Here is a 27,822-nt window from a genome sequence, read left to right as displayed (position 1 = left end):
GATGGCAAATCGCAGCTGTGATGAACGTCTGAATTGTCATCCTATCTGGCGCTCCTCTGCACAGCAAAAACCTGAGTGAGTGTTAATCTAACTCTGAGAGAAGGGTACCGTGGCCAGAGTCACTATGTTTTTGGGGTTGCCTGTAAGCGAAATATATAAAATGTCTTCAAAGTCTTCATTACTTAGACATGGATGTAAAGTGCAACTGGTTGGCGGAGGCATACAGCTTCTAGCGTTACTCTCTCTCTGAGCTAAATCAACAGTCAGGAGATTGCAGTGCAGACGGAAGAGGATGAAGCTCCATCCTACTTGGTGTTCGGTGTCTTCAGAGGCAGATTGCTTGGCCTGTTGCTGAACCTGCGCCAAAGTCACGCGTACGGCACACAGCTCTTTCTGTAGAGTGAGATATAAACAATGGATGAGCATGTTTCCATGTGTGGATCAGATTAGAGTCGAGTCCAAAGACTTTAGGACTGCTGCTATAGTCTTTTGTCTAACTCGTCCATTAATGAACGATATTTTATATAGCATTTCATTTGATATACCTATATTGTGTGGATTCATCATACGTTTTGTGATAGTTTGTTCCAAAATGTAATATCCCTTAATTGTAATAAATGTAATTTGATTAAAATGTGATTAATTCACAAATAATCAGTAGTAGCTACCCAACTGAGCTACCGGGACACAAATAGACATAAATAGTAAACACATAGACTCCTCATTAACCGCTGGGCCGCTCATCAACACTGCCCCATATTACGTAAGATAGCTTGCCATAACTCTACTGCAAGTTGTATATACCCAAGACAAAAATAACAATAATCTGTTTTATAACCAAGGTATTTTTGAATGAAAACCCACATTTTTTATTTAACCAACTATCCTACTACATGTCTGACATTTGTAAAGAACCAAACCGCTTGAAAATCGGTTGAGTTATGATGGCTTTAACTATGCTTCAATAGACACACATAGAGCATACATATATGAATTAGGTGGCACGGCTCATCACTCAAATGAACAGCAGCAGTCAATGACGTAAGTATCTACACTTATATATCTATTGTGTTGCGTACCTGAGCGTCCCTCTCCTTCTTCAGCACCAGGCACAGTTCCTCCTGCAGGGCCTGCACCTCCGGCTCCCCCTCTCTGCAGGAGGAGTCCATGGACTCCTCCTCCTGGCCCTGCACCAGCTCCTGGACAGTGGTGGAAAAAAGTACTCACATTTTTCACTTGAGTAAAAGTAGCAATACTGCAATGTAGAAATACTCTGTTAAAAGTAAAAGTCCGGAATTCAAAATTTACTTGAGTAAAAGTAGAAAAGTATTGGCATCAAAATATACTTAAAGTACCAAAAGTAAAAAGTACTCACTATGCAGAATGTCCCGTTACATAAGGTATCATAATAATGTATAAAATGTATTAAAATCTTTTGAAAATAACTGATCTACAAGCTCACAGCGACGCGTTGTGAGCTTGTAGATCAGCTATTTTCAAAAGATTAGCCAAAGTTTAATTGGGCTGAACTGGTTAATGTATGTTTTGTAATAATAATCAAAATCTACAACAAAGTAACTAAAGTTTTCAAATAATTGTAGTGGAGTAAAAGTACAATATTTGCCTCTGAGGTGTAGTGCAGTAAAAATACTGAAAATGGGAAATACTCCAGTAAAGGTAAAGTACCTCAAAATTGTACAGCAATTGAGTAAATGTACTTAGTTACTTTACACCACTGTGTGTTAGTGCGTGTGCACTTGTGTAAGGAGGAGATAGGACACTTAAGGTGGTGAGTGAGGGAGTGAGTAGGAACCTTGATGAAGGCCTCCTTCTCCTTCAGTCGGCTCCTCAGAAGTTCTGTCTCTCCTCCCGCCTCCCTCTGCTGCTCCTTCTCCCGTCTCACATCGCCCAGCTCATGCTCCGTGGAGGACAGCTGTCTGCGGAGCTCCTGCAGTTGGCCCGTCCGCTCGTCAATCACCTGGGCCAGCCTATCAGAGCAGTCCTGGGGGAGAGAGAGAGAGGGAGAGAGACACACACACACACACACAGGGGGGGAGAGAGAGAGAGAGAGAGGGAGCGAGAGAGAGAGGGATGGAGAGAGAGAGAGGGGGGCAGAGTAGGGGTACCACAGTTAATCAAACTAATCGATTTGATCGTTTATACAAAATAAACCGATCACTATTTTTGCTTAACACCATTGTATGACTAAAACAAATCGTCTCAGAATGTCTTTCTATTTTTGTCTAATTTTGCAACAATGGAAATCTGAACCTAGCCCTCTGTTCCAGCAGTGGCTTACAGACTTGGGCAATGTGCTACACATGGAGAGAATTCGGTATGCAATCAACAAAAAAGATCACGTCTTCCTGAAAATACGGCCGCCTCTGTTGGATAGGTGGTCGGTCTCCTGTGATGGAGCCCGTGCTGGAGGTGGCCCCTCAAGTGCTTGAGAGCGGTGTGGGTTAAGCGTTCTCTGTGCCTTTTCATTATGTACAATATATTGGACCAACAAGCGTATCACATATATGCTGTCACGTCATCTACTCTGATACTCTTTTGGCTGGTGTTTTGTTTTTGTGTTTAGTTTTTTCCTTTTTGTCTTTTTTTCCTCTCCTTTTTTCCACTTGCCCTCTTCATTGCACCTTTTCATTTACTGTCAATGTACTTTTTTGGGAGAGGGTTGGGTGGGAGGGTTTGTCTTTGTCCTGTGCGTTTGTTTGTTTTATTTCAGAAAACTTGAAGAGTTTCTTTATCACCGTTTATCCTTATCCTGTAAGCAGTGATAAAATCCCTCAATAAAAAATATGTTAAAATAAAAAACATTGTATGACTAACTAGAAAATAGGGCTTAAGTGGTCAATAAGTCTAATTGATTTTGTCAGTTACAGAATATAAATATTATTTTATATACTGTTGTGTATGTACTGTTGTGTATGTACTTTACGTACATACACAACAAATATGCGGTTCTCAATTATCCGATTAAACTAAAAAGGAATCAATAGAAAAATGGCTAGGAACATAACAACTAGTTTCAGCCCTAGAGACAGAGTGTTGTACTGTTCTACAAACTGATCAGAGTATGGGACAAACTCAAACAGGTCCCAGGTCAGTATGCAGGGTGTTCTTACCTGCAGGTACTGGTCCTTGGAGCCGATGGTGTTGAGCAGGTCCTGGACCTGTGCTTGGTGCTCGCCGGACTGGCGGCTGCGATCGGACAGCAGCTCCTGGAACAGCTTCTCCTTGAGGGCCAGGCGAGCCTTCAGCTCCTCAACCACCTCCGTGGGACCAGCCTGAACCCTGGCCAGGAGCGCTGCAGTCACGTCCTGCGTGCGCGCGCACACACACACACACACACACACACACACACACACACACACACACACGATAAAAAAGGATATGTCAGCACACCTGTTGTGTCACCATAGCTTTGAAAGTCATAGAAAACGGCTAACAATGCACAGCCACGACAACAAAAACATATAACATGTTTTTTTTTTGTCTCTTTTGTACTGTCTGTTTCTTCAGTGGTTGCCGACCTTTTTTGTCTCATGTACCCCTTGAGCTGCTTTGCCATGCTGATGTGTGTTGATGATTCTCCTAAATGTGTTGTATGTTGTATTAAATAAATATTAGTATACAACCAAACTGATTCTTAATTTAAAATGATTTGAATGACTCCCTTTTAATACAAAATGTGCTTTGCTTGACGCACTTGTTCCGTCTCTCTTTTACCTGTGCCTCCTGCAGTTATTTTTGCATAATCGTTTCCATGTTGGAAAATGTTGATACATTTTCGAATATGTAATAACATAAATAGCAGATCTACAAGCTTACAACACGTCACAAAGCTATTTCTGCTTTTTTTATATATAAGTATGAAATCATATCTTTGCATATTTAAGTTATTTGTCATATAAGGACATATTTGCAATGTTTGTTTACGAAGCCTAAAAGGCAAACATAAAATGAAATTTGTATTCATTATGTTCTAATGTTCAATGCCAAAAGCACAATTAAATCTTTAATCGCAATTATTTGTGTGACAATCAACTTAAATGTGTAATGGTGACAGCCCTAGTAGTGTCTGTGTGTTACCTGTGCCTCCTGGCTGCGTGTCTGCAGGGCAGCCTGCAGCTGGCTGACAACGGCGTCCCTTTCCCTCAGCGCCGTTCTCTCCTTCTCCTCGCTCTGCTGTTTGAGCCAGTGCAGGTTCCTGTAGGCCTCCGCAGCCTGCTCCAGCTGCAGCTCTTTACCACGCACCAGAGAATCCAGACTCTGGGACCCAGAAGAATACAGAAAAATACCACCATCATTATTATATACAACTCTACCCGTGGAGGTCCATTTTTACACTCTACAAGTCCTCAGAAGCATTGTATATTTCTGTCTGAAACTGATCATATATATTAACTCATTCACTGCCTGAATTATTTCTGGCCGCGTTTGCCCACTGCCAGAGATTTTTCATTGAAAAAAAAAAAGTACTCAGGAGCCGAGATACAGAATTTTTAAGTTTTAAGTTAACAAGGAAGTGGATAGGAGTCTAGATCTTCGAAAAATCATATCTCCTTGGTCTTTGGGTCAAATTTAAATAAATAAATAAATTTAAAAAAAATACTTTTTTTACGTTCTTGGCAGAATTGGTAATTGGAAATAATTACGTTTTACGTTCTAGGCAGGGAATGAGTTAAGCCGCCTGATGAATAGTGTCAGATATGTGTCTTTTGAAAGTCAGGTAGGCTACTGTGTTCAAACCCATGACATTGTGGCTATGTGGTCAGAGCCTTAACCACATTAACTAAATGTTTAAAATTTTTGGGCAGTTTTCAACAAATTAATCAAAACATTTAAATTATTTTTGGAAATAAAAATATATATATTTGTCGCATATATATATATATATATACCGTATTTTCCGCACTATAAGGCGCATCTGAGTATAAGGCGCACCTTCAATAAATGTATTATTTTCATATATAGGGCGCACCGCATTATAAGGCGCATCCGCACTATAAGGCGCACTGACGGTGCGGCTTATAGTGCGGAAACCAAGGGAACCAATATTGATACATATATAAGGCGCATCGGATTATAAGGCGCATCCGCACTATAAGGCGCACTGACGGTGCGCCTTATAGTGCGGAAAATACGGTATATATATATATATATAGGGCTTGAGTGGTTGACCGCTTGGACGAGGTTAGGGTCAGACCTGGTTGACCACCAGGACGTCAAAGATGCAAGCTGTATTCAGGTTTGTGTTCCTGAGTTAAAGTACTGTATCACTCTCACCGAGATGGTCTCCTCGTTGTTGGACAGGATGGAGCGCAGTCTGTCCAGGTCTCTCTCCTTCTCCCTGAGGGCCAGCTGGAGCCTCCTCACCTCGGCCTCCTTGTCCTCCAGACTGCGGAACTTCTCATCGATGGAGCGCTGTGGAGCGAGGAGGAGACACATCACCACTGCTGCTCTGACACATCCTCTGATTATACCGTATGCAATCATAATGAACGTTAACCTTTCGGCTTTATTTTGGGCATGAGTTCAAAAAAGTCAAAGTTTTCTCCACAATTTAGTCATTATGTAAATTGATTCCTCCACACACACTTTTCTGTGCATTGTCACTGCTTTCGTATGCTACTGGATCACCTGCCAGTGAGGAGCCCCCACCGGGAGGACGTAGAGACTCCGTCCTACTCCTCCCACCCAACACTCAAACTTTTCCCATTTTCCCCCCATTTTTCAAAAAACTTAAAATAGCCAATAGACAAGCTCACAAGGTGTCGAGTCTGCTATTTTCACTAGTACGTAGGGCTTAACAGTGGTTGAAAGTGTCTCACCTCCAGCGCTTTGTCTCGGTTTTTAATGCGCTCTCTTAGCTTCTCCAGCAGAGCATCTCTGGGTTTACAACTCTCTGCAGACTCCAACATCTCTGAGTACTCCTGCAGAGAAACACCAGCACAACAGATGGGACCTCAGCGTGTGTGTGCGCGTGTGCGTGTGTGTGTGCGTGTGCGTGTGCGTGTGCGTGTGCGTGTGCGTGTGTGCGTGCGTGTCAGTTCACAAGTAGCACACAGTAAAATCAAGTGTTCATTTATACATTATGTAACTCTGCGAGTGTATGAATGTAACCAAATCAATTTGGTTACATTTGTATAGTCTCAGAGTTAGACAGTACACGTGTGTGTGTGTGTGTGCCTCACCTGCAGCTGTTGTTCCTTGTCCTGCAGAGATCGTTTGAGCTGTGTGTCGCTCCTCTCTCTCTCCTGTCCCTCCGCATGTCTCTGGGCTTCGCTCTCCTTCAGAGCTGCCTCTTTAGTCTGCAGTTCAGAGCGAACCCTCTGGAGGGCGCTGCGCAGGTCCTGCAGCACCAACAAGAAACTAAATGTCACTTCACTTTTGTATTATGACTTTTGGTGCAATTTATAGGAAGGGAAATAACACGCACACGCGCACACACACCAAATAAATATTTATTTGTTTTGTTTTTTATTGCGTTTTTTGTTGGAATTCGAAAGCCTTGATCATAGAAGCTGCTAAAGGTAGGATGAAAGAATGCATGGAAAATTTTAAACAAAGATGATTTTACACTTTTGTCTTAGATTTTGTCTTAGTTTTACTTAACTATAATAACCTTGACACACACACGCACACACACACACACACACACACACACACACACACAGACAGAACAAACCTGGTTGTGTTTGTCGGTGACCTCTCGGTGCTGCAGTGCCTCCTGCAGGTCAGAGTGGAGCCTGTCCTTGAAGGTGGCCAGGTCGTCTCCTTGCCTCTGGCTCTGTCTCAGACTCCTCTGGCTGGCCTCCAGCTCCAGACCCAGGGAGAACAGAGAGCTCTGCACCCCCACCAGCTCACCCTGCAGGCGGGCCAGCACCTCAGCCTCGCTGCCGCTCTCTGGAGCAGCCTGGAGGTGGAAATGAAGGCATGGCAAGCATTTACGTCACTGTTTCCCAAACAGTGGGTCGGGACCCATTTGTGGGTCGCGGATCCATCTTCATGGGTCACGGGTGAATATCCCTTTATTTTTTGTCTCCTACATTTTGTCATTAATTATTATTATTTTAAAAGATTTTTGTGATTTAAGAAAAAAATAATTTCATGAATAAAATAACAATAATCAAAGAAATTCCCTAAATTAGAAAAAAATATGTTTGAAAATAGCAGATCTGCAAGCTTGCAACGCGGCTCAAAGTAACGCTTTGTGAGCTTGTAGATCTGCCATTTTCAATAGTTTGGGTCCCAAACATCTGATTCCTCTTTTGGGTCTTGAGCTAAAAAGTTTAGGAACCACTGATTTACGTGGTGAAGGTTGTAGATTATTTTGTGTAAAGCCAAAGAGAAAATAAATTGATTAGAGCAGTACGGGGGGGGGGGGGGGGTCCTTGCCTTGGATTGTGTAAGTTGATTGCGGTGGGCCATCTCTCTCAGCTTGCACAGCGTGGCGTTCTGCCCCTCGATCAGCTGATACAGCTCCTGGGCCTGAAGGCAGAACAAGACCTGAGTGTTCATGCTGCGTTAACAAAATATTACTAAATATAAACTACAAAGCGACGCAGCAGGTCTGTCGCCGAGTCACGGTTGAAGTGTTGTGCAACAGCACGCTCGTTGATGTCATAAAGCGTACAACGAGAATATAAAGCTTGGGATAAAAAGAACAGGCAACTGGCTAATGGAAATAATTTGTTTTACCCAGGAAATTGTTGTATCTTTTCTGGAAATTGTTGTAAATTTTGTATCTTTGTAGCTGTCTGATGGTGTGAAGTTGAAGCTACTTTATTTTGTATCTTTGTGTCGGATGCATCTTTGTATCTTCAAGTCGCTGGCTTCCATTGAAAATTAATGGTAGACTGTAGCTTTGTAGCTGCCAGTGTGAACACAGCACCACACTTTGTGCAATCTTACATATACTGTAGGTAACATTTCACAGTCGCAGAGAGGCGGATTAGTGACAAACTAAACTCCATCCTGGTTAACCCCAACTCCCACCCACTCTATGGCGAGCTGCAGGATAGGGCGAGCACCTTCCGCCAGAGGCTCACTTTCCCGAATATGCATAAGGAGCGCTACATACTCTCTTTTGTGCCAACTGCCATCAGACTGCATAATGCATAATAACTCTCTCCCTCAATGCATATGGTTCCGTGTCGGCCCTGGTCTTGTGTGATTATGTCCATCTGTGTCTGATGTGTTTCTGTTTGTCTTGTAGATTCTTTATTTTATCACATTATGCGGCTGTAATGCCTCAATTACCCTTCAGGGATTAATAAAGTATATCGGGTTCAAGTGATTTTATTTGGGATGCATTTCATTAAGTGTTTTGGGGTGAAAATGTCCCCTTAGTCTCACGATGCCAGACGATCAGAGATCTCTACCTATCGATCACCGGGGGACTTCTAAATGCAAGGTAGTTGCTAACGGCTGCTAACAAACCTGCGCCCGCTGCATTGTGAAACCAATCATGCAACCGCCACAATATGAAGGCCCGTCCTGAAGACTTGAATTGGTTCTGCAACACATTCTTCTTTTAAGCTCTCTAATTGTTTCCACCCAGTTTTAAAGCTGGGAGAGCTGTTCTAAAAAGCTGTCCTCCGAAGTCTCTAGTTGAGCAAAGCGTTTAGAGAATATAGAAGAGTCTAATAGCTCCTTAATAAAGTGAAGTCAACAAACACAAACATACTCCCGCAAACACTTAGTTGACAACTCTGCTTTTACACATACACATACACACGTGCCTAGAAGATACAGCATAATGCGTTGCAAGGACATACTGTATGCATCGTTAGCCACCAGGCACCATGTTATCAAAGCAGTTGCACATACCACTTCTACACACAAGACACACACACACCTCATTGTCTTTGGTGCCGACGGAGTCGGTGAGATCCTGGATGTTTCTCTCCTGGTTCTGAGCAGCCTGGCGGATGGAACGCAGCTCACATTCCATCTCAGTCAACTTCTCCTGCAGCTTCTGCACGCCGGAGACAGACACACAGTCATCAGTACACAGTCTTTCACATTTTCTCCAAATGTAGTCGTTATGCCAATTCCCCCTTGTCCCTGCAGACCCCTACTGGTATTGGTGACAGGTGCCACCTCAGACACACGTGACGTCACCAGTCTGCTTCTGTTCACCTGACAGTGAGCAGTTTCACCAGGAGGATGTAACACAAGCTGAGGAACATGCCGTTCCTCTCAGTTCCCCACCACACTGAACAGGCATTGCTAGTGCAACGACAGAGTTCGTTCTCCCCCTCTTCTGATGCGGTGTGTTGTTAAGTTTGAGGGATGAGTTCTTTTTGGCAAGCAACACCAATGTACCACAGGGTATAAGTGAGGCTTTAAGTCAACATACCGTGTTGTTGGCCTCGCCCTCATGGATCTTGGCCTGCAGAGATTGGACCTGAAGCTGAGCCTTCTGCAGCTCGCTGACACACTGCCCCGCTGCACATTCATACTGGTTCAGCTGGCTCTGCTGCTCCTCCACAAGACTCTGGAACAAATACACACACACACACACACACACACACAGAGAAGTTTAGTTCACACTTTGGCCTAATGAGATCACAATGGAAACAAGCTTTGGTTTGTTAGTGATTAATCCATTTTGGCGCTTTTAATTGGTGATACTGATGCTTTTAACTGTTGCCAACAAAGTATTCTATTATATTCTATTCTATTATCGAGACTGCCTACTGTAACCAAACAGAAATGCCTCATTTTCAACTGAGAATAGATGAAGAGAAATTACTGCTTGACAGTTTTGGTTTTTATATCCAACTTCTGTCTTTTGTCCGTTGACAAAAGAACCAGTCTCAGAAATTACAAAACCAAAGCATAACGTCCACCACTGGGGATTGTGTAATGTTTACAACATTTAGAAATTCAGATTCAACGCTCTTTCATGCGTGCAGTCGTGCACTTTGCTAAAAGCTGCACTCGGACCACAAGTCTCTGAAGAGCAGTGTGCGCGTGTGTGTGTGTGTGTGTGTGTGTGTGTGTGTGTGTGTGTGTGTGTGTGTGTGTGTGTGTGTGTGTGTGTGTGTGTGTGTGTGTGTGTTCAAAGTGCTCCATACCATTACTATCTTTTACATAACCAGTGCATAAGTGCTTCTGCACTTCAGTACACCCAATTCTAGTTCATCTTTCACAACTTCCTCTGGGCAACGGCAAATACAGTAGTAGGAGGTACAGCATGGACCACACACACAGCAAGGTACCAAATACTGCAGATCCCAATTAAAATGGGAAGAGCTGGGTACTAAATCCAAATATAGCGTCTTGTTTTCTTTCTTTTTGGTTGAACGCTCAACTAGTCAATCACAGGATTCAGCAGTCTGTTATTTCTTGTAAGCAGGCCGCTGCCATGAAGAAAATAAAAATGTATGGACGTACACTGCGCACCTGAATCATATCAATTCACAGTGCCTGGTTTTTGCCATATCCAACATGGTATTTTACAGCTTAGGAAGCATACTGTATACTAAATAATGTTTTTGAAAAGCAGTAAGAGTAATCTGGGAACCCATTGGGGGGGGGGGGGGGGGGGGGGAATTAAGACTTTTGTTTTTGCATCTGGTGGCACAACCTCCTGTTTTTGTTTAAAGAGGAAATAATAACATACATAATATTATTTAAGGCAGTAGCGCTGCGCCGCTGACAGATTCTGCTGTGTTAGCAGAATCTGTCTTGAGAGATTAACAGCATTGTGATTCATATTGATCAACCCATCCTACTATTTGCGAGCCGATTGCGAGCCGTTGTGCTGGACAAACCTCATTGGCATAACGGACTATTTTCTTTACCAAAAGCAATGGAATCCTTCTTAAATCAATACAACTGTTTTGTTGTTATATTTTGTGTCACAATATTCCCTCCACTTCATGTACTGTACAGGCATTACATATAAACATCAGAATAATAATGTAGCAAAAGAGTAATACTGTACTACTAGCCATAGCCAAACCACTGAAGACAGTGAGGTGGTCTGACATTGCGTGGGTCTCTTTGCCTCCGGGGCTCTTCGTGAAAATAGGCCAGAGTCACTGTGCATCTTCACATCTCACCACATCTAACCTACTTAAAGGGATACTTCACTTTAGGGCCGGGGACACATTTAAAAAAAATATTAAAAATAAATGAAAAAAGTTATGGAAAATGCATGGCCCCCTCACGCATTAGAGTGTCCTACTAATGTGTGAGGGGGCCATGAATTTTCCATAACTTTTTTCATTTATTTTTAATATTTTTTTTAAATGTGTCCCCGGCCCGAAAGTGAAGTATCCCTTTAAGTCAACAGAAATGGCTCCAAAATCACACCCCTCTCTCCCTCTCTCTCTCGCACACACACACACACACACACACACACACAAGCCCAAGGGAAACTTTGCTGATGTTGAACTTAAATGCCAGCTTGTTCTGATTTGAGATATATATAGTGTTATAGTGTTACCAAAAATACCTATGTCTTCTGTATATTTAGAGCTTGCTTGCGCAAATTGGTTTAAGTTACCCCCAATAACATCAAGCGTTGGCCCTTTGTGTACCTTTCCAAAGTTTCCCGCTTTCAACCTCATTTCCCTGTTCTGGGTATTCAAAATAGCAGATCTACAGAAACATATCTACAAAGCTTACAAAAGCTCACAAAATAGCAAATCTACAAGCTTGGCTATTTAAAAACACTTAAATACTTGTACGACGACCAAGTATAAAATAAGGCTTAAAGGGGTATTTCACATTCAAACACCATTTTAGTACATTTTCACATCTACTCAGACTTTTGTGTGCACCCCAGACAGTTTTTTTAACTTGCTTTATACAACAACAATAATAGTTATTTCATATTCATTTGATCAAACACACCACACTCTTATATAAGCCCATTCAACTCCAAACTCCAAGTTAACCATGTTAAACTCATTGAAAACTCAGGGCCCTGGTTATGGTGACTGATATTATCCTTCAAAACCATAAGGGGACCATCATTTTTTCTATTACATATTTTTTTCTAATATTTGACATTTAAAAGGTAAAAATGATGGTCACCTCATGCAGTAGAAGGACAATATCAGTCACCAGAACCAGGAACATGTGTTAATGAGTCTAACATGGTTATATATATATTATATATTAACATGAAGTTTGAAGTTGAATGGGCGTATATAGGTGGGGGACGTGTCTGGTCAAATTAATATCAAATATCTAAATATTGAATCTGGGGTGCACACAGATTAAAACCAACCCCACAAAAGTGTTTTAAAATGAAACACCCCATTATATTAAGTGGTGATAGGATGGGTGCCATCTCTGTTTATTATACACTCACGGAACTATCTGATGATTATTAATTTAGGGAGGGAGGATTTCAAATGTCTATACAACTTCTTACGCTGACATCTTTGAACAATACTGCCAAAGCACTAATCCATGAGAGGATGTAACTGCTTCCCATGAAAACAGAAACTTGACTCTAGAATAATCTGTCATCTGATTCTGGTCATGCCTTGAGGCCTCATCTAGCTGCTTTAATGCATGTCATTGTATGAGATTGCTGGCCCAATGCCTCCAGTTCACTTATTAACTTAAAGGGATACTTCACTTTCCGCCGGGGGACACATTTAAAAAAAATATTAAAAATAAATGAAAAAAGTTATGGAAAATTCATGGCCCCCTCACGACACGCAGTGTCCTACTAATGTGTGAGGGGGCCATGAATTTTCCATAACTTTTTTCATTTATTTTTAATATTTTTTTTAAATGTGTCCCCGGCCCGAAAGTGAAGTACCCCTTTAAGTAAAGAAATACTGTAAATGTATTCAGATGTCTGACATAAACCTCAATTTTAAATAGCGTATAGTGCATATTAATTATATGCTGTAATTTTAGAACTATAGACAATTTGTGCTCTATATGCATATCTGATTCCCTCTTGGCAATCATATATATTATGGATCACACAGACACACACACACACACACACACACACACACACACACACACACACACACACACACACACACACACACACACACACACACACACACACACACACACACACACACACACACACACACACACACACACACACACACACACACACACACACACGGACTTCAGGATATCAGGCCACGATGACGTGCATGGCAGCTAACCCACTCCTGACCTGAGCGCTAGTGTAATACTCACTTACAAAGACAATTAAGCTGTGCAATGCACACCCCCACCCACACACACGTACACAGTCTAAGGTGGGTGTACTGTAGCACACATCCTCTGAGGAACGGCTTTCGGTGGAAAGGCAGGATTTGTGTGATTGACGGCTAGATTATGCAACTAATTAACAAAGAAAGTGGGAAGTAATCTCTTATCTAGCGCACCGGAAGTAGAGCCCTTTATGCCTGTCTGGCGGTTTGTGGCTCTGCAGAGATGTACAAAGCATAGGAACCACTTGCTAATGTCGTACACACAGTACAATCCCAAGTGTTAATTTATCCATTTGTTACTTATTTCCCTGTGTCATGTCTAACTCTGAGAGGGTACACAACACATGCAACCATCTTGGTTACATGTGTACCCTCTCAAGAGTTACAAATGGTTAAATTAACCCTAAGGATTTGACTGTGTACCTGGTGCGGGCGGGGAGGTGGGTACTCTTTATACAAATCCTCCCACAGCTCCGCCATCTCGGCCAGGTCCAGATGTCTGTCCATCTCCGCGTCCAGCCTGATAAGAGGGGCGTCCAGCGGGGACATGGGGATGTGGACGCTCCTCTCTCCGTCTGGACTGCCGTAGGACATCCGGAGGACGGGATCGGGGAACGCCAGCCGGACGCTTCCGTTTCCGGGGCTGTCATCCTGACGGACCAGAACCGGAAGCTTGCTGCCCTTGGGGCTCCGGAGCGGTCGATGGAGGCCGCAGGTCTGGAGCAACCCGAGGGCCAGGGTCAGGTGGGACGAGGACGAAGCGAGCGTGGCGGGCCCCGTGTGCTCCTCCGAGAGGGAGTCGAATATGTGATCGTCCAGGGGATCGCCGAGGAAGCACGGCGTCCCCCTCATAGAGGCCGAAGGCCGCTGGGCGCATTCCCCCGCCGTCTCCAGGGACTCCACGGACGGGCTGGAGCTGGCGCGGCCGGCCAGCGTGCGGTCGCTGTCCGACGCCCGGCGGGACGGGTCCCGTGAGCCGGGCACCAGGGTGAGAGACGATGGGGCATCTTCCGTGTCGTCCTCGTCGCATCTCCTCCCGCCGCCACCACCGGTCGTGCTCCCTCCCACAACGCTGGCGGAATACCGTGTGGAAGGGCCGCAGGACGTGCTCCGGGCCAGCTTCCTCGGCACCTTGCACACCGCCTCGTAGTCAGAGTCCGCCACCCGCCAGTAGGCGCAGCCCCGACACCTCCTGGGGGTGCTGGCCACGCAACGATGTGACGTCACGGCTGCGACCTCCGACCCTGAAGCGACGTTGGGACACTGGGGGTGGTGGTGGTGGTGGTGGTGGTGCTGGTGACAGTCGAGGTCGTCATCAGCCCAGGCCTCGTACAGTGAGTAGACCAGATCCTCCTGGAGCAGGGCGCAGTACTTCGCGTGGGTCAGCCCGGACATGTCCACCATACCGCCCCCCGGCCCCGCCACGCTCACGGCGCCCCCTTCCTCCTCCTCGCCGTTGGTCTTCCGGTAGAGCCCGCCGATGCAATGCCGCAGCCGGTGCTTCTCCTGCAGCAGCCGCTGGAGCCGCTCGATGGACAGGGCCTCCACGCGCGCGATGACCGTGTCGAAGCGGTACATGCGGTCCAGCATGAAGGCGCACTTGGAGCAGGCGAACTCCCCCCTGCCGTCGCGGGTCAGCTCGCGGCCCACGGCGTGGGACAGCAGCACCTGCAGGTTGAGCTTGGAGGCCGGGTGGAAGATCCACCGCCGCTGGTTCCCGCAGAGTTCCCGCGCGCAGATACGACAAGCCTCCTTCATCTTGAGGTCGAGCATTCCACAGGCAGAGGGGGGTGGGGAGGCTGCGGTGATGAGGAGGAGAGAGGGACGTTTCTGGTGCTGAACGACCGTCAGAGTATCCGCCTTGCACGCACTTCAGCGCACTGATTTGTCCAGCGACCCCACAGACAACCTCATCATCCTCATCGTGGTTATGTCATCAGAAGGAGGCGTAAAGCTCAAGCAGCATTGATTATTCATGAAAGGCAATAGAAGCAATGTGCTCTCCTCTCCGGCCATAATAACAGAGACTCCATGTCTCAAATAAATAATGTTGGGAATACTGGCAGCCTAGATGCTGCAAATAAGATTTGGTTTGAAAATAAGACATATAATCTCTTCTTGAGGTAGACAACGTCAAAATTAAATAAATAAAATAACCTCTAGATATATATTTTAAGAAAAAAATATATATATATTTGTAGTATATAGCTATATGGTCTGAAACGATTGCTGAGCTGCAAACGCCAATGTCATTTGGGACATAATAAATATGTATTATTGAGGATTGGCATAAATGTCAACGAGAGATGACAGCCATCATCGTCACCACTCCTGATCTTCAAGGTGCGACGTCAATATCCTTGCACAATAAATAACGGTTCCAAAAAAAATAGCAATCAATGTCAAGTCATCCAGATTTCATCAGGTCATTCATTCATATGTATCTCATGATCGGTAAATTCCTTATTCTCTCGTCACCGGGCGAAAACGTGCGTTTTCCTACACACACGCACACGTTCCTCTGCATCACTTGGCTGTCATGGGAGCCGACCGGAGACTCTCAGGTTGTCACTGACGCCGGTGAGCGCTGCTGCTCGGCTGCCGTTCACACGCACTCACATGCACCGCGAGCAGCAGCACGTTGCATCCCGAGGAAGAAGTCCTCTGAATGTTCCATCATGTTCTTCTGTGTTTTTAAACTTGTGGATTCCTTCATTCATCCCAGTCAGAACGGCAGAGAGAGAGAGAGAGAGAGAGAGAGAGAGAGAGAGAGAGAGAGAGAGAGAGACGCGTTCATTCGTATCGTAGTGCTGCTGGAGCTGTCTCTGTCTGAGCAGCACAGACGAGACTAGTGTTGCCAGATTGTGCGAGAGAAATAAGCAACCGGGTCTATGAAAACAAGCCAAAAAGAAGCGACTGTAGGCCACATTAGCACTTAACCCAGTATACGTCAGCTATTTGAAAATAGCAGATCTACAAGCTCAAATTTTCAACTGCTAATTAAGTATCCAATCAATCAATATTCAACCCGCAACAACCAATATTTACAACAAGCGACTTTACAGAAAAACAAGCCCAAAGTCGCTTATAATAACCGGACCTGGCAACACTGTAGACGAGACCTGCAACGGCAGACCGCACCATTCACAGACACAGGGGAGGGGGGTGGTTGGAACGGCGCGGTTCATTCTTCTTTATGCGTCTCGTTCAGTAATAAATCAAGTCGCTTTCTCTTTGTTAATCATTTTTATTTTAACTTTGCGGCAGAGAAAATAGCTGCAAACTGCGCTGTCGTCAGCATGTCCGCGGAAGAACAAAGTGTGAACCCCCCGGGGGAACGGTGCTACTTCTCCCTGCCCGGTCTACTAGTACTAAGCTCCATACGCATCAGTGAACAGGTGAAATGCTACTTACTACACAGTGTGTAGTAGTGTAGTGTGTGTACTACGTAGTGTGTGTACTACACTACACAGTGTGTACTACTGTAGTGTACACAGTAGCATACGCAGTGGTGGAAAAAGTACTCATGTTTTACTTAAGTAAAAGTATCAATACCGCATTGTTGAAATTACAAGTAAAAGTACGGTAATCTAAATTTTGTAGAAAGTAGCTACTCTTTATGCAGAATGCCCCCAAGTTTTCAAAAATAACTAGTAGTAACTAGTTTTCAAATAATTGTAGTGTAAAAGTACAATATTTGCCTTTGAGATGTAGTGGAGTAGAAGTATAAGTACAGAAAATTGGAAATACTCCAGTAATGTAAAAAATACCTCAAAATGTAACTTAATAAGTACAGTACTTGAGTAAATGTACTTAGTTACTTTCCACCACTGAACATTACATTAGTGACGCTCTGAATAATGTACATGAACTGAAACGCGTTAAATTGGATGGTTGAACGAACACAATCCAAAAGGAATATTCGAGGACCAGGATATTTGCAAATAATGATTCTATTATTATTCTGAAAAGGAATAATAAATTCCACAGAACAACTTTTACACCAGAATATTCATTCAAACAATATTTACAACTCTAACTGAACACTTCACATGGAAACAGGAATTGTTAGTGTCAGCTCATGCATGGATGATGTTCTCGTGTGCTCTCATGCAAACAGATATAGCTTTCTCTGTCTCTCTGTCCATCAGTTTACTTACATACACACGCGCGCGCATGCATGCACGCATGTACATACACGCCCACACACACACACACACACACACACACACACACACACACACACACACACACACACACACACACACACACACACACACACACACAGTATGTAGTCTATACTACACCATTATATATTTTTTTATGGAAATATGATCTAAGCTAATACTTCCATCCAAAAATATAAGTGTCCTGTTGTTTAGTTTCTCTACAGTGCCAGGGTTGCCTGGTGACTCAGCCAGTTAATTCACAGACCATATGCTGCTAGTCAGAGCGAGGATCCGGGTTCGAATCCGACCCCTATCTGGTTTCACGCCTCCCCACTCTTTCTCTATCCTTGGTTTCCCATTTCTCTACATTGACCTATCTGAAATAAAACATTAAAATGCCAAAGATAAATCCATCCACAATGCCAAAATAAAAGCTTGTGAAGTGATATTTATGCAATAATGATGCAATGCAATAATCATAATTCAATCATAATTTATCATGCTATTACGCATTGAATAACATAAACCCTATATTGTCCCTATTCTGGGGGCGAACGTTCCACGAAAATAGCCGATCTCCAAGCTAACAACGTGTTGCGAGACTCGCAAATTTTTTTTGACCTTGTAGATCAACAATTTTCAGCAAAGAGATTTGGTGCAGACTGGGAAAAAGGGAGCGGACCTAGTGTAGAGCCCTGGGGGATGCCGGTCAATGAGGTTTACAGTCTTTAAGAGGTTAAAATACGAAGTGCTGCTAATACTCTCTGTTGCTATGCAACATTTTCTTACACAGAAGTAGGACAAATCGATTCCTATCCTATTCTATTCTCTATTCTATTGTCTGTATAATAAGATGGTACAGGTGCCCGGCTGCATCTGAGAGATTACGTAGCTATTGGTGCGTTATCAGACAAAGAGGCCACATGATCCACAGGGGATGGAGGAAATAGAGGGAGGGTCCAGCTTTCTGCCTCCTCCACAGATCAGCATAACGGGGCAATAAAACTGGTTACCAAGGTAACACATGCATGCCATGCCCCCACTGGCAATGCAAGGAGATAGGACAGCTACACTCTAAAAATCATGCATGTTACAGTAATTTAACTTAACCCTATAGGATCCATTTGGTTCCATTTGTACCCCCTATGAGCTGTAGGAGTTTACTGTATACTGATGGAATGGCAATCGCTTAGGCCTAAAACTGTTGCTGGATGCGGGGTATCGCAGATGGAAGCCATTTTTGACACGATATGAGATGAGATACTTTATTAATCCACGAATAAAGAGAAATGTGCATCTGAGCTCACGTTTGTGTCATATTCTTTTTGAGTACTGCTATTTGAATTTACAGTAATTTAGTGGTTTTGTTGTATACGTACGGTCAAATCTACAGTGTTAATTTAACTGCAATAATGGTTTTTATTATGCATCAGCATGGGACTGTGAGGTGAGCTGTATCAGTGATTTGAGTGTATGAGTCAAACACAGACCTCCCCTATCATGCATACATACTTTCATGCATTTTTACTGGTTTAAGTTGGTCTCCCTGGTAAACACAGATTGTATATGTCTGAGTGCATACACACAGATGGTCATGTTCTCACACCGTGACTGAGATAATGTGACCACAAAACACCCCAGGCGGAGCCGCTGTCTTCACGGAAAGCATCTTTAATGAGCCTGACCCCTTGCACCCAGAGCGTGTTGGCTTAGCATGTCTGCTAAATCACCGGCATAATTTGATCTCAGAAATAGCATCCTCATGAGGATCGATGTGCGTCGATGTGCTGTGATGTTTGAACCATTTGAAAAAGTGGACTTTGATTAGTAGAAGTGAGCTGCATTTGACGTGTGATATGTTGCCCCTGTTAACCTGATGTCCCTATCTTGGGCATGTCATTATACGTGAAAATGTTCAAAAATGTAAACAAAACCACAATTTTCACACATTTTCATAAAGAATTCTCAAAAGAAAACAACTGCGTGACACATTACGAACTTATAGATCAGGTATTTTCGCTATTCGCCATATGAAGTATAGTAAAAAAGAAAAAAAGGACAAAATAGTATATCACCTGACATATTGTGTTGTACCAGAATACAAACATGAGTACAAATCAGCAGTTGACAGTTCATTGATTTTTTTCAGATAAAAATAGCAACATTGGGTTGACAGTCCATTGATGTTTTTCAGATAAAAATAGCAACATTGGGCATCCCTCCGGTCATCAGATTTCATAATTTGTCAGCATGTCTCCCTCCCCCATCTCCCTCTCTCTCCAGACTTAAGATGTATCTTAACAGTAATGCCTGTGGTGTCTGGGGAACCAATTAAGAGCTCTCCTAGCGGGTGTCTGTCTGAGACAACAGAACTTGATATCCAATATCAGGGTCTCTGAGCATCCAAAGGTCATCTCAACCCATCGACCAGCCAGCTGAAACCAGACCCTCTAACATGCTAACCCAACACAAGTGGCTGCACGCAGTGGAAGCTGTAACCACCGTGAGAACGTATGCCACGCGCACACACACACACACGCACGCACGCACGTACACACACACATGCATGCCACACATGCACGATTCCTACAAATTAGCACGATATGTACCATTCATTTCTGAGCATAGTTGCATAGTAAAATGCTAAATTTGTCAGATTTTATCAGGAAAAAAACGAATTTAGTCCAATCATTATGATTATTAAAAACACATTAAAATACAATGGCAGTCAAAACTACAGCCTACATAAGGTATATGTTATAGAACAAATAGGTGTTACACATTAACACTTTCAGTCACGTGTTTCTTTCTGTAGCTCAGCTGAGCGTTAGCAATGAGCAGTGTCATGCACACATTTATACTGCACACACACACACACACACACACACACACACACACACACACACACACACACACACACACACACACACACACACACACACACACACACACACACACACACACACACACACACACACACACACACACACACACACACACACACACACACACACACACACACACACACACACACACACACAAATCTGAGCACGGGGCCTCCCTGGCAAAGGCATTTTGCATCCCAGCTCAGACTGAGCTGATTTGCAAGTTAAAATGAAAACTCAAATTTCGAACCTCAACTCGACAACAACATTCAGCAACAACATTCGGCGACAAATATCCCTGAAACAAAATCAGTGAGGCGTTGAGGCCACAGCCAAATGCCAAGACCCGTGCAGGGCTGTTCAGAGCCAGATGGATGGACTGAGGCTAAACAGACAGACACATTGATCAAGCTAAATATGGTGGTAATGACTATTGATTAGTCAAACCAGTGAAGTGCAATGATTCACCAAAAATCCTGGTTGAAGTCACTGGTGTCAGACTAATGGGCCAGCTCCATTTGTTCCATTTAACTGAAGAGAAAATTCTCCCCTGTGGGGAATCAATCTAGCTAGCAACCAGGGAATAAATAATGATGCTTGGGCACTTTAGTTGGCTCAGTGTGCATACTGTAGCCTATACGGTACATTTTCTCTGGTGACGTGTACATGTTCCATCTGGAAAAGTGGAACGATGTGAATCACTTTCAACCTGGCATCGCTATTTCGGACAATATATGTCATTATAGGTGAAAATGTTTTCAAACATTTTCCAAAACAAGCACACAATGTACTGCGATACTGTACTGTGCAACATGGTGTGAGCTTAATAGTTAATCTATTTTCGTATAGGGATTAAGTGTTTAAACACAATAGCATTGTGTAATGTTGTGCCAGGTGCGGATCGTTAGTGAGAGAAGACTCATAAAGTGCCACCCTATAATTTGTATATGAGACTGTAATAACTCAGTTTCTCTTTATATAGGCCACTGGTTTGAATGATTCCATGGACGTGAGTACAGCCATTCTGTTACTGTAAACTCACAAAATGACAAAATATGACATTTGTGATGAAAGGTTTAAGCCCAGTAACTCACTCACCCACTGCTATTTACTGGTCAGATTATAGAATAATTAATTATTGATTTAGCTTTTGGTAAGAGAAATTGTCTGGTGTGCATTTATCGTTTGTGCAACAACAACTAATAATTCACCACATATTTTCATGAGGTGTAATTAGACAGAAATGACAGTATTGATGGCCCTTTAATGTAAAAGGTGACCCATATTTTCAGCAGTCCTCTCTACATGGTGCTTTCCAGAACATGCCATGTGTTGCCTCTCCATAGTAGGGAGTCATATACTGTTCTGCACAAAACAACATGCTGATGCTCTCATTGCAGTGACACAACACTGACCCTCACTGGTCAAACTCTGTAATAACATCTTCATAATTTCATTACAAAATGAATACATTTTCCATTCACTTTTCTCATGAAAAATTTCATGAAATGCGACATCCATATCTTTGAGGGGCAGAATACTAATACTAGAGTACTAATACTAATACTACTAATAATAATGCTACTACTAATAATAATAATATCGAAAATGATCCCTACCTGCATCTCCTGTTCAATGCGTAGTCTCTCTCGACCCAGCTCCTCCTGGTAGAACTGTGAACACACAACCAGGTAACAATTTACAATTTAGGCATTTAGTAGATGCTCTTTATCCAGAGCGACTTACAGGAAGCAAGATAAACACATACATCAAATGTATAGAGACAGTGTAGTGCCTCGGTAAACTACGATCATAGGTAAACCAAGAACCAATAGCATCAGCCTAAACAATATAATATCAAAAAAGTATAATCTGTACATAGTACAAACTATAGAGACTATAGGATGCCAGATAAACAAATGAACCTAGCATTTGTCTGAATAACATGCTATCTAAATTACATTTTAACCTTTGCATAAGACTGTATGGTCGTCAAGGCAAGGTCAAGTGCTGCGGGCTGAGGTGGAATCTGAAGATTTCTTTGGCTAATCAAAAATAGCAGATATACAAGATCATAGCGCGGCACTGAGTGACGCACTACGAGATTGTAGATCTGCTTTTTGTTTTTTAAATCGTGAAAATGTGTGCAAGTCTTTGAATATATATATATATTTTCGTAAATCAAATCTTTGCTTCTGGGGATTCTACAAAATGTCTTCTAAATCCTAACAGTCTTTTGAAAAAACGTATGTTGTTATAATATAGTGGTTCTCAAACTTTTTTCATGTCAAGGACCTCCCCAAAATAATATGTACTTGGCCGTGGACCCCCATCTCACAATATTTAGTTCCAGGGACCCCCAGAAGCAAAGATTTGAGTTAAAATGTTTGCTTTCAAAGATTTGCACACATTTTCATGATTTTTCAAAAAATTGCAGATCTACAGGCTCATGCCTATGAGCTTGCATATCTGCAATGTTTTAATACAAATGTACACTGTCACATTTGTACACTGTCAGAGTTACCAAGGGATATATTAACACAGAGGATTGTACTGTGTATTTGAGTTCATGTGTGAATTCATGGATTTATGCGTGTTCGTGGCATGCACACAGTAAGTGCGCGCATGTGTTCCAGCAGGTACTTCTCGTCCCAGTGCCCTACATGAATAGCCCTTGAAACAGAGCTGTGGAATGTCACATTCTCTCTCTCTCTCTCTCTCTCTCTCTCTCTCTCTCTCTCTCTCTCTCTCTCTCTCTCTCTCTCTCTCTCTCTCTCTCTCTCTCTCTCTCTCTCTCTCTCTCTCTCTCTCTCTCTCTCTCTCTCTCTCTCTCTCTCTCTCTCTCTCTCTCTCTCTCTCTCTCTCTGACACTCATTGCGTCACTACGTACCGCATGGAAGCTCCCCAATACTGTTAACAAACTTCTAAACTAATTTGACCTACTGGCACTGGCAGCATGCACAAAACAGGTTTCACTAATTGGACCGATGGTTTGTGACATCAAGTTTTGTGGACATTTGACTGCGTGTACCGACGGCCAGCCTACCTCCACATCTTTGTCCTTCTGCAGTAGAGATGAAGACAGGTCGTCCAGCTGCCCCTCCAGCTCGCCCACTCTCTGGGTGAGACAGTTCTTCTCTCCACTCAGTTCTGTGATCAGAGCGTCCTTGGAGCAAAGCTCTGTGGTCAGCTCCTCAATCAGCCTACAAATAAAAACACATGACAGTCAGGCACAGAGGTCAGGGTTGAGGTCACAGGGATGTCAACTGACAAGTACAGGTTAGCTTAAACACGAACCCTAGGGTCCCTATTCTGGGGGCGAACAGTACACTGGAAAATTGCCGATGCAAGCTTTGTGAGCTTGCGTGTAGATCGGCTATTTTCGGGGAAGAGATTTGCAAAAACAAAGGAGCAGAACTAGTATAGAGCCCTGGGGGACCCCAGAGGGTTTAAGTGGTTATTTGTTTTGTTAATATTAACTGCATAATTGCACATAATTATTATTATTATCATTGATTTAGTTATAGTGGTGGTATGGAAACATATTTTTTTGAATAGTCGTTCTTACATAGTTTTGATTTGTAATCGTTTCAAGTGAAGTGAATTACAGTTAAGTTAAACTACTAAGTCTTTTGTCTGGAGACCTCTAAGAGACCTGTCAAGGACCCCTGGTAGTTCCTGATCCCCACATTGAAAACCACTGAGCTACACCAGTCACAGATTGTGGCAGTCTTTCTACAATGTTTGTTCATTATTCTAACGTTGTTGTACCTGTCTTTGTTGGTGGTGGGTGGAGGGAGGGCAGCGAGGGATTTCTCGTCCTCGGGGATGTCTTCCATGGGCGTGTCAAGAGAGAGCAGGGAGGCATGGGAGTGTGATCCAGCCAGGGAGGCCATCCGTTCAGCATCACACCTCGCTAGCTGGGCCTCCTGCAACACAAATGGGAACACACACATTTTGACTGTCAGTGGTGGACAAAGTTTCTCAACAGCCTCAGTACTTGAGTCAAAGCATAGATACTCCTACAGTATATATGACTCAAGTACAACTGAAAGTCGCTCAGTCAAATTTGTACTTGAATTAAAGTACTGGAGTACTTGCTTAAAAAATTATAATATGCATTGCTTTATTGAAATTTAAAAATTGTCCAGATTGTTTTAAAAAATTGTGAAAACAGCTAACTTGCTTGTAGATCTGCGATTTTCACTATTTCTTAAATAGGGTTTACATGGTTAACTCGTGGTTAATAATGTTTTTTTTTTTGGGGGGGGTCCCGGGTATCCCTGAGAGAGAGACATAGAGTAGAGCGGGTCCACCCACCTCCTGCAGGAGCTGTATCTTGTTCTCGAGGACCTCCTGCATGTGGTCGATCTCCTGCTGTCTCTCCTCACAGCGCCTCTGCAGCTCCAACTCATTGTGATTGGTCAGGCTCTCTGCTGTCGTGCTGTCAGGAAGAAACCATTGATTGATAAGTCATCGTTGTCAAATTTGGGCTTAACCAAAGTCTTAAATCCTCTTATACTTAGCAAAACGGACCTGAGTTGCAACTGTTCGTGGCATTTTAAAAAAAATGTTAGTCTACACCAAATCTCAAAAGAGGTTAAAAAAAGACTGTATTTTTTGTTAAAAGGTTATAGCTCTATATTCAGATAGTGATCATTGCTATACTCCTTTTTTTCTCAATTTTTATTCATCACTTACAGTGTCAAATTGGTATCCTGACCTGAAAATGTATTTTCCGTTTACTAAAGAGCTGGAGAGACAGGGAGAACCCCTGTTACTGAACAAACACTACTCTATAATGATATAGCCTATATAATAATGATTACTATTAAACCATTTAACACTTATTTTAACCGAAGAATATCAAGCATCACTTTAGCGCACATTAGCGTCTTAAAAATCAGTTTGCACGTGATCAAGTGTACATACACACACACACACACACACATTCACACATGCATGCTCACACATTTTATGACATGTTCTATAATGAGCGAAGTGGTGGTCAAATGTGTTGGGGACGTGACTAATGGCAGTGATGTCACCGGCCTGCTGCCTATAGTGTTCATCGGACACACAACACCACACACTTATAGCTCAACAGACACGCCCTCAGTGTAGCTTTTTATTGGGTTCATTCAGAGGTTTCAGCAACAACCTTACTGGCATATATACACACATGTAGTCAATCTTTTGTGTGGGACGGCTGGGACCTAGTTTTTTATTATTTTTCTTTTTCGAGAACAGGCTTCAAATTTCACAAATGCATAAAATACGAATACCTTTATCTCCCATTACTAGAGTCTAAAAAAAAGCCTAATTTAATACTCCTTGAAGATCAGTTCCTGTCGCTGCTGTGTGATATAAATTAAGTATAAATTAAAGCTGCAATACAGAACTTATTTGAATGAATTACAATTTGTTTGAACCAATCTGTACAATAGAGTATGTTAATAGAATATAACTAGTACATCTGCAGTGGTTGGAGGTGGTACAGAGCCAACTCCGGTCCAGACAGTTTACGTCTGGAGGGTTTAAAGTGGTTAAGCTTAACATGAGCTATTCTCTCACCCTTCTAAACACACCACTCCTACAATGAGCATCTGTTTGCATCACTTGCTCAGTTCCAAAAACATCTTAGCCCAGAATGTACGCTCCCAGAATGGTACACACGAGCGCCACTCTGCCGCCGACCAGTCCGCGTTCAAACCCTCTCTGCGTTACATTTTTAACTTCTGTTCTGCTACATGGCACGGTCGGTGGCAGCTCAAATAACTGGGATTTATTTTGAAAGCAGACTGAGTTAATGCTACCGGCTAGCTGTCTGTGTGTCCTCATCATCCAGCTGACCGGTGGCCTAGAGGTGACGCCAAGGAATGTGGAATGTCTCACTTGTGGCCAAGGTCAAGGCTCCTTCCATTCTATGATGTATATCTAAGATGTCTATGTTTAGAGCAAAGCAATTATCAATTCCTTCTTCGGCTTATGTAAAAGATGAGTGAATAATTGTGACAAATATTTCAATCATCCTGAGGATCTCATACAAGCAGGCATGTGGCACTTTACAGTAATCTGTGGCAGAATAAGTTAAGTACTACTGGGTCATTTCACAATCATAGTATTGGATTGTAATTAGTAATGCATTAATGAATCAGCACTTTAATGGTGCAGTATAGCTGGTAAAGGTGGGGCTGATTTTACTGACGTTTTGTGCCGCTTGGTAGCTTAACCTATAATAACACAATACAATGTATCTGTTAATGTATGTTTTGTAAATCACTAGTACATTAAAATGGTCAAATACATGTAGTGGAGGACAAAGTATATTTGCCTCTGAGATGTAGTGGAGTAGAAGTATAAAGAGTAAAAAATTAAAGTGGAAATACTCAAGTAAAATAAAACGATGTCAAAAGTTTAACTTCAGCACAGTACTTGAGTAAATTACTTAGTTACGTTCCGCCACTGACCATAATATCCTTCTTATCCTCTGGTTTCAAAACCGGATTTCCAAAGCAGTGCTTATTGGTTTAGCACAAAAGGTACTTGCACAGTCTCTGTTTACTGGTAAATATTGATCAGATCAATAGGGAATGTTGTAATGTGAACACGTTCTCTTCCTATATAAGTGATAATGTCACAAGATAGGGATACAATGAGGATCTTGTTTTACTGTATATTCACATTATCATCAAGACAGTGGTTCTAAAAGTTGGGTCCGAGACAGTTTAACCACTTGTCTTAAACATCAGCTATTTGAAAATAGCATTCAATTTGAAAACAGCCAATCTGGATCGATCTGCACCAAATCGGACAGCACCAAATATTGTATGGGGCTTGGGGGGGTCCTTGGCACAAAATAATGTATTTTAGGAGGGGTCCTTGGCCAAACTGCTATGGGTGTGCCGATATATCGTCCCGCGATATATCGCGATACGTTTTCGTGACGATATGTATCGTTTTGGAAGAAGAAAAAAAACGTTTTGGAAAAAAAAAACAGCCCGAGGTGAAAAGGGTGACAACATGTTTTTTTTCTTTCGGGTCAGGTGTCACACTATTGCCCTATTTGGATTCAAAACGGCTATTGTAGCTGAAAAGCTACAAGTTTACATGTCTGAATAATGCAAAACAGAAATATTTGTTTGCATATATATTTTCATAATAAAAAAGTGCCATATATCGTATCGTATCGATGTCGTGAGCCCAATATAGTATTGTATCGTTTCACGAAATTAGTGTATCGGCACACCCCTACAAACTGCTATACATTTTGGGGTCCTTGACATGGAAAAGGTTTGAGAACCACTGTCATATGATGTGTGCTGTGACGGTCAATCAGTCAAAGGTCACTTTCAGATCATGGGGCAGAGCGGTCCCAGGGTTAGAAGTTGGAGGTATTGCCTTTCCCTGCTCATGTAGGCCTGCTAACATATCAGCATATCAGCAGTGTCCTTTTGGCTCTGCTCAGCGGAGTGAAATGCTGTACTGTGTGTGTGTGGTGTGTGGTGTGTGGTGTGTGGTGTGTGTGTGTGTGTGTGCGCGCGCACG

At 42.9% G+C, this 27,822-nt stretch overlaps 2 protein-coding genes across 4 annotated transcripts in view; both read right to left on the bottom strand.

Moving 5' to 3' along the window:
- The window catches only part of LOC308092936 (myomegalin-like), a 71,197-nt gene that overhangs the window by 31,150 nt on the left and 12,225 nt on the right, over window positions 1–27,822 (bottom strand). For all 3 annotated transcript variants that reach the window (XM_080439092.1, XM_080439093.1, XM_080439094.1), the window contains exons 3-18: window positions 24,595–24,718; window positions 24,046–24,203; window positions 23,321–23,477; window positions 21,894–21,947; window positions 9,374–9,511; window positions 8,870–8,989; window positions 7,408–7,500; window positions 6,698–6,925; window positions 6,204–6,362; window positions 5,841–5,942; window positions 5,296–5,433; window positions 4,099–4,278; window positions 3,132–3,326; window positions 1,814–2,002; window positions 1,080–1,199; window positions 310–393 (exon numbers count right to left, since the gene is read on the bottom strand). In XM_080439092.1, the coding sequence (XP_080295218.1) occupies window positions 310–393; window positions 1,080–1,199; window positions 1,814–2,002; window positions 3,132–3,326; window positions 4,099–4,278; window positions 5,296–5,433; window positions 5,841–5,942; window positions 6,204–6,362; window positions 6,698–6,925; window positions 7,408–7,500; window positions 8,870–8,989; window positions 9,374–9,511; window positions 21,894–21,947; window positions 23,321–23,477; window positions 24,046–24,203; window positions 24,595–24,718 (2,239 nt within the window). The remainder of the gene's footprint in view (window positions 1–309; window positions 394–1,079; window positions 1,200–1,813; window positions 2,003–3,131; window positions 3,327–4,098; window positions 4,279–5,295; window positions 5,434–5,840; window positions 5,943–6,203; window positions 6,363–6,697; window positions 6,926–7,407; window positions 7,501–8,869; window positions 8,990–9,373; window positions 9,512–21,893; window positions 21,948–23,320; window positions 23,478–24,045; window positions 24,204–24,594; window positions 24,719–27,822) is intronic.
- On the bottom strand, window positions 13,540–15,000 carry LOC308092762 (uncharacterized protein; the record flags this gene model as incomplete). The annotated part of the gene is made up of 2 exons (XM_080438864.1): window positions 13,644–15,000; window positions 13,540–13,545 (listed from the first exon to the last, which is right to left on the bottom strand). The coding sequence occupies exons 1-2, from the start codon at window positions 14,991–14,993 to the stop codon at window positions 13,540–13,542; spliced, it is 1,356 nt and encodes a 451-aa protein (XP_080294990.1). The 5' UTR covers window positions 14,994–15,000.

This window comes from Gymnoscopelus braueri (assembly GCF_963280865.1).
Source record: "Gymnoscopelus braueri genome assembly, chromosome: 10".
In the NCBI taxonomy this organism is placed as follows: domain Eukaryota; kingdom Metazoa; phylum Chordata; class Actinopteri; order Myctophiformes; family Myctophidae; genus Gymnoscopelus; species Gymnoscopelus braueri.
Note: the sequence above shows the minus strand (reverse complement) of the source record. Positions and strands in the feature narration are given on the sequence as shown.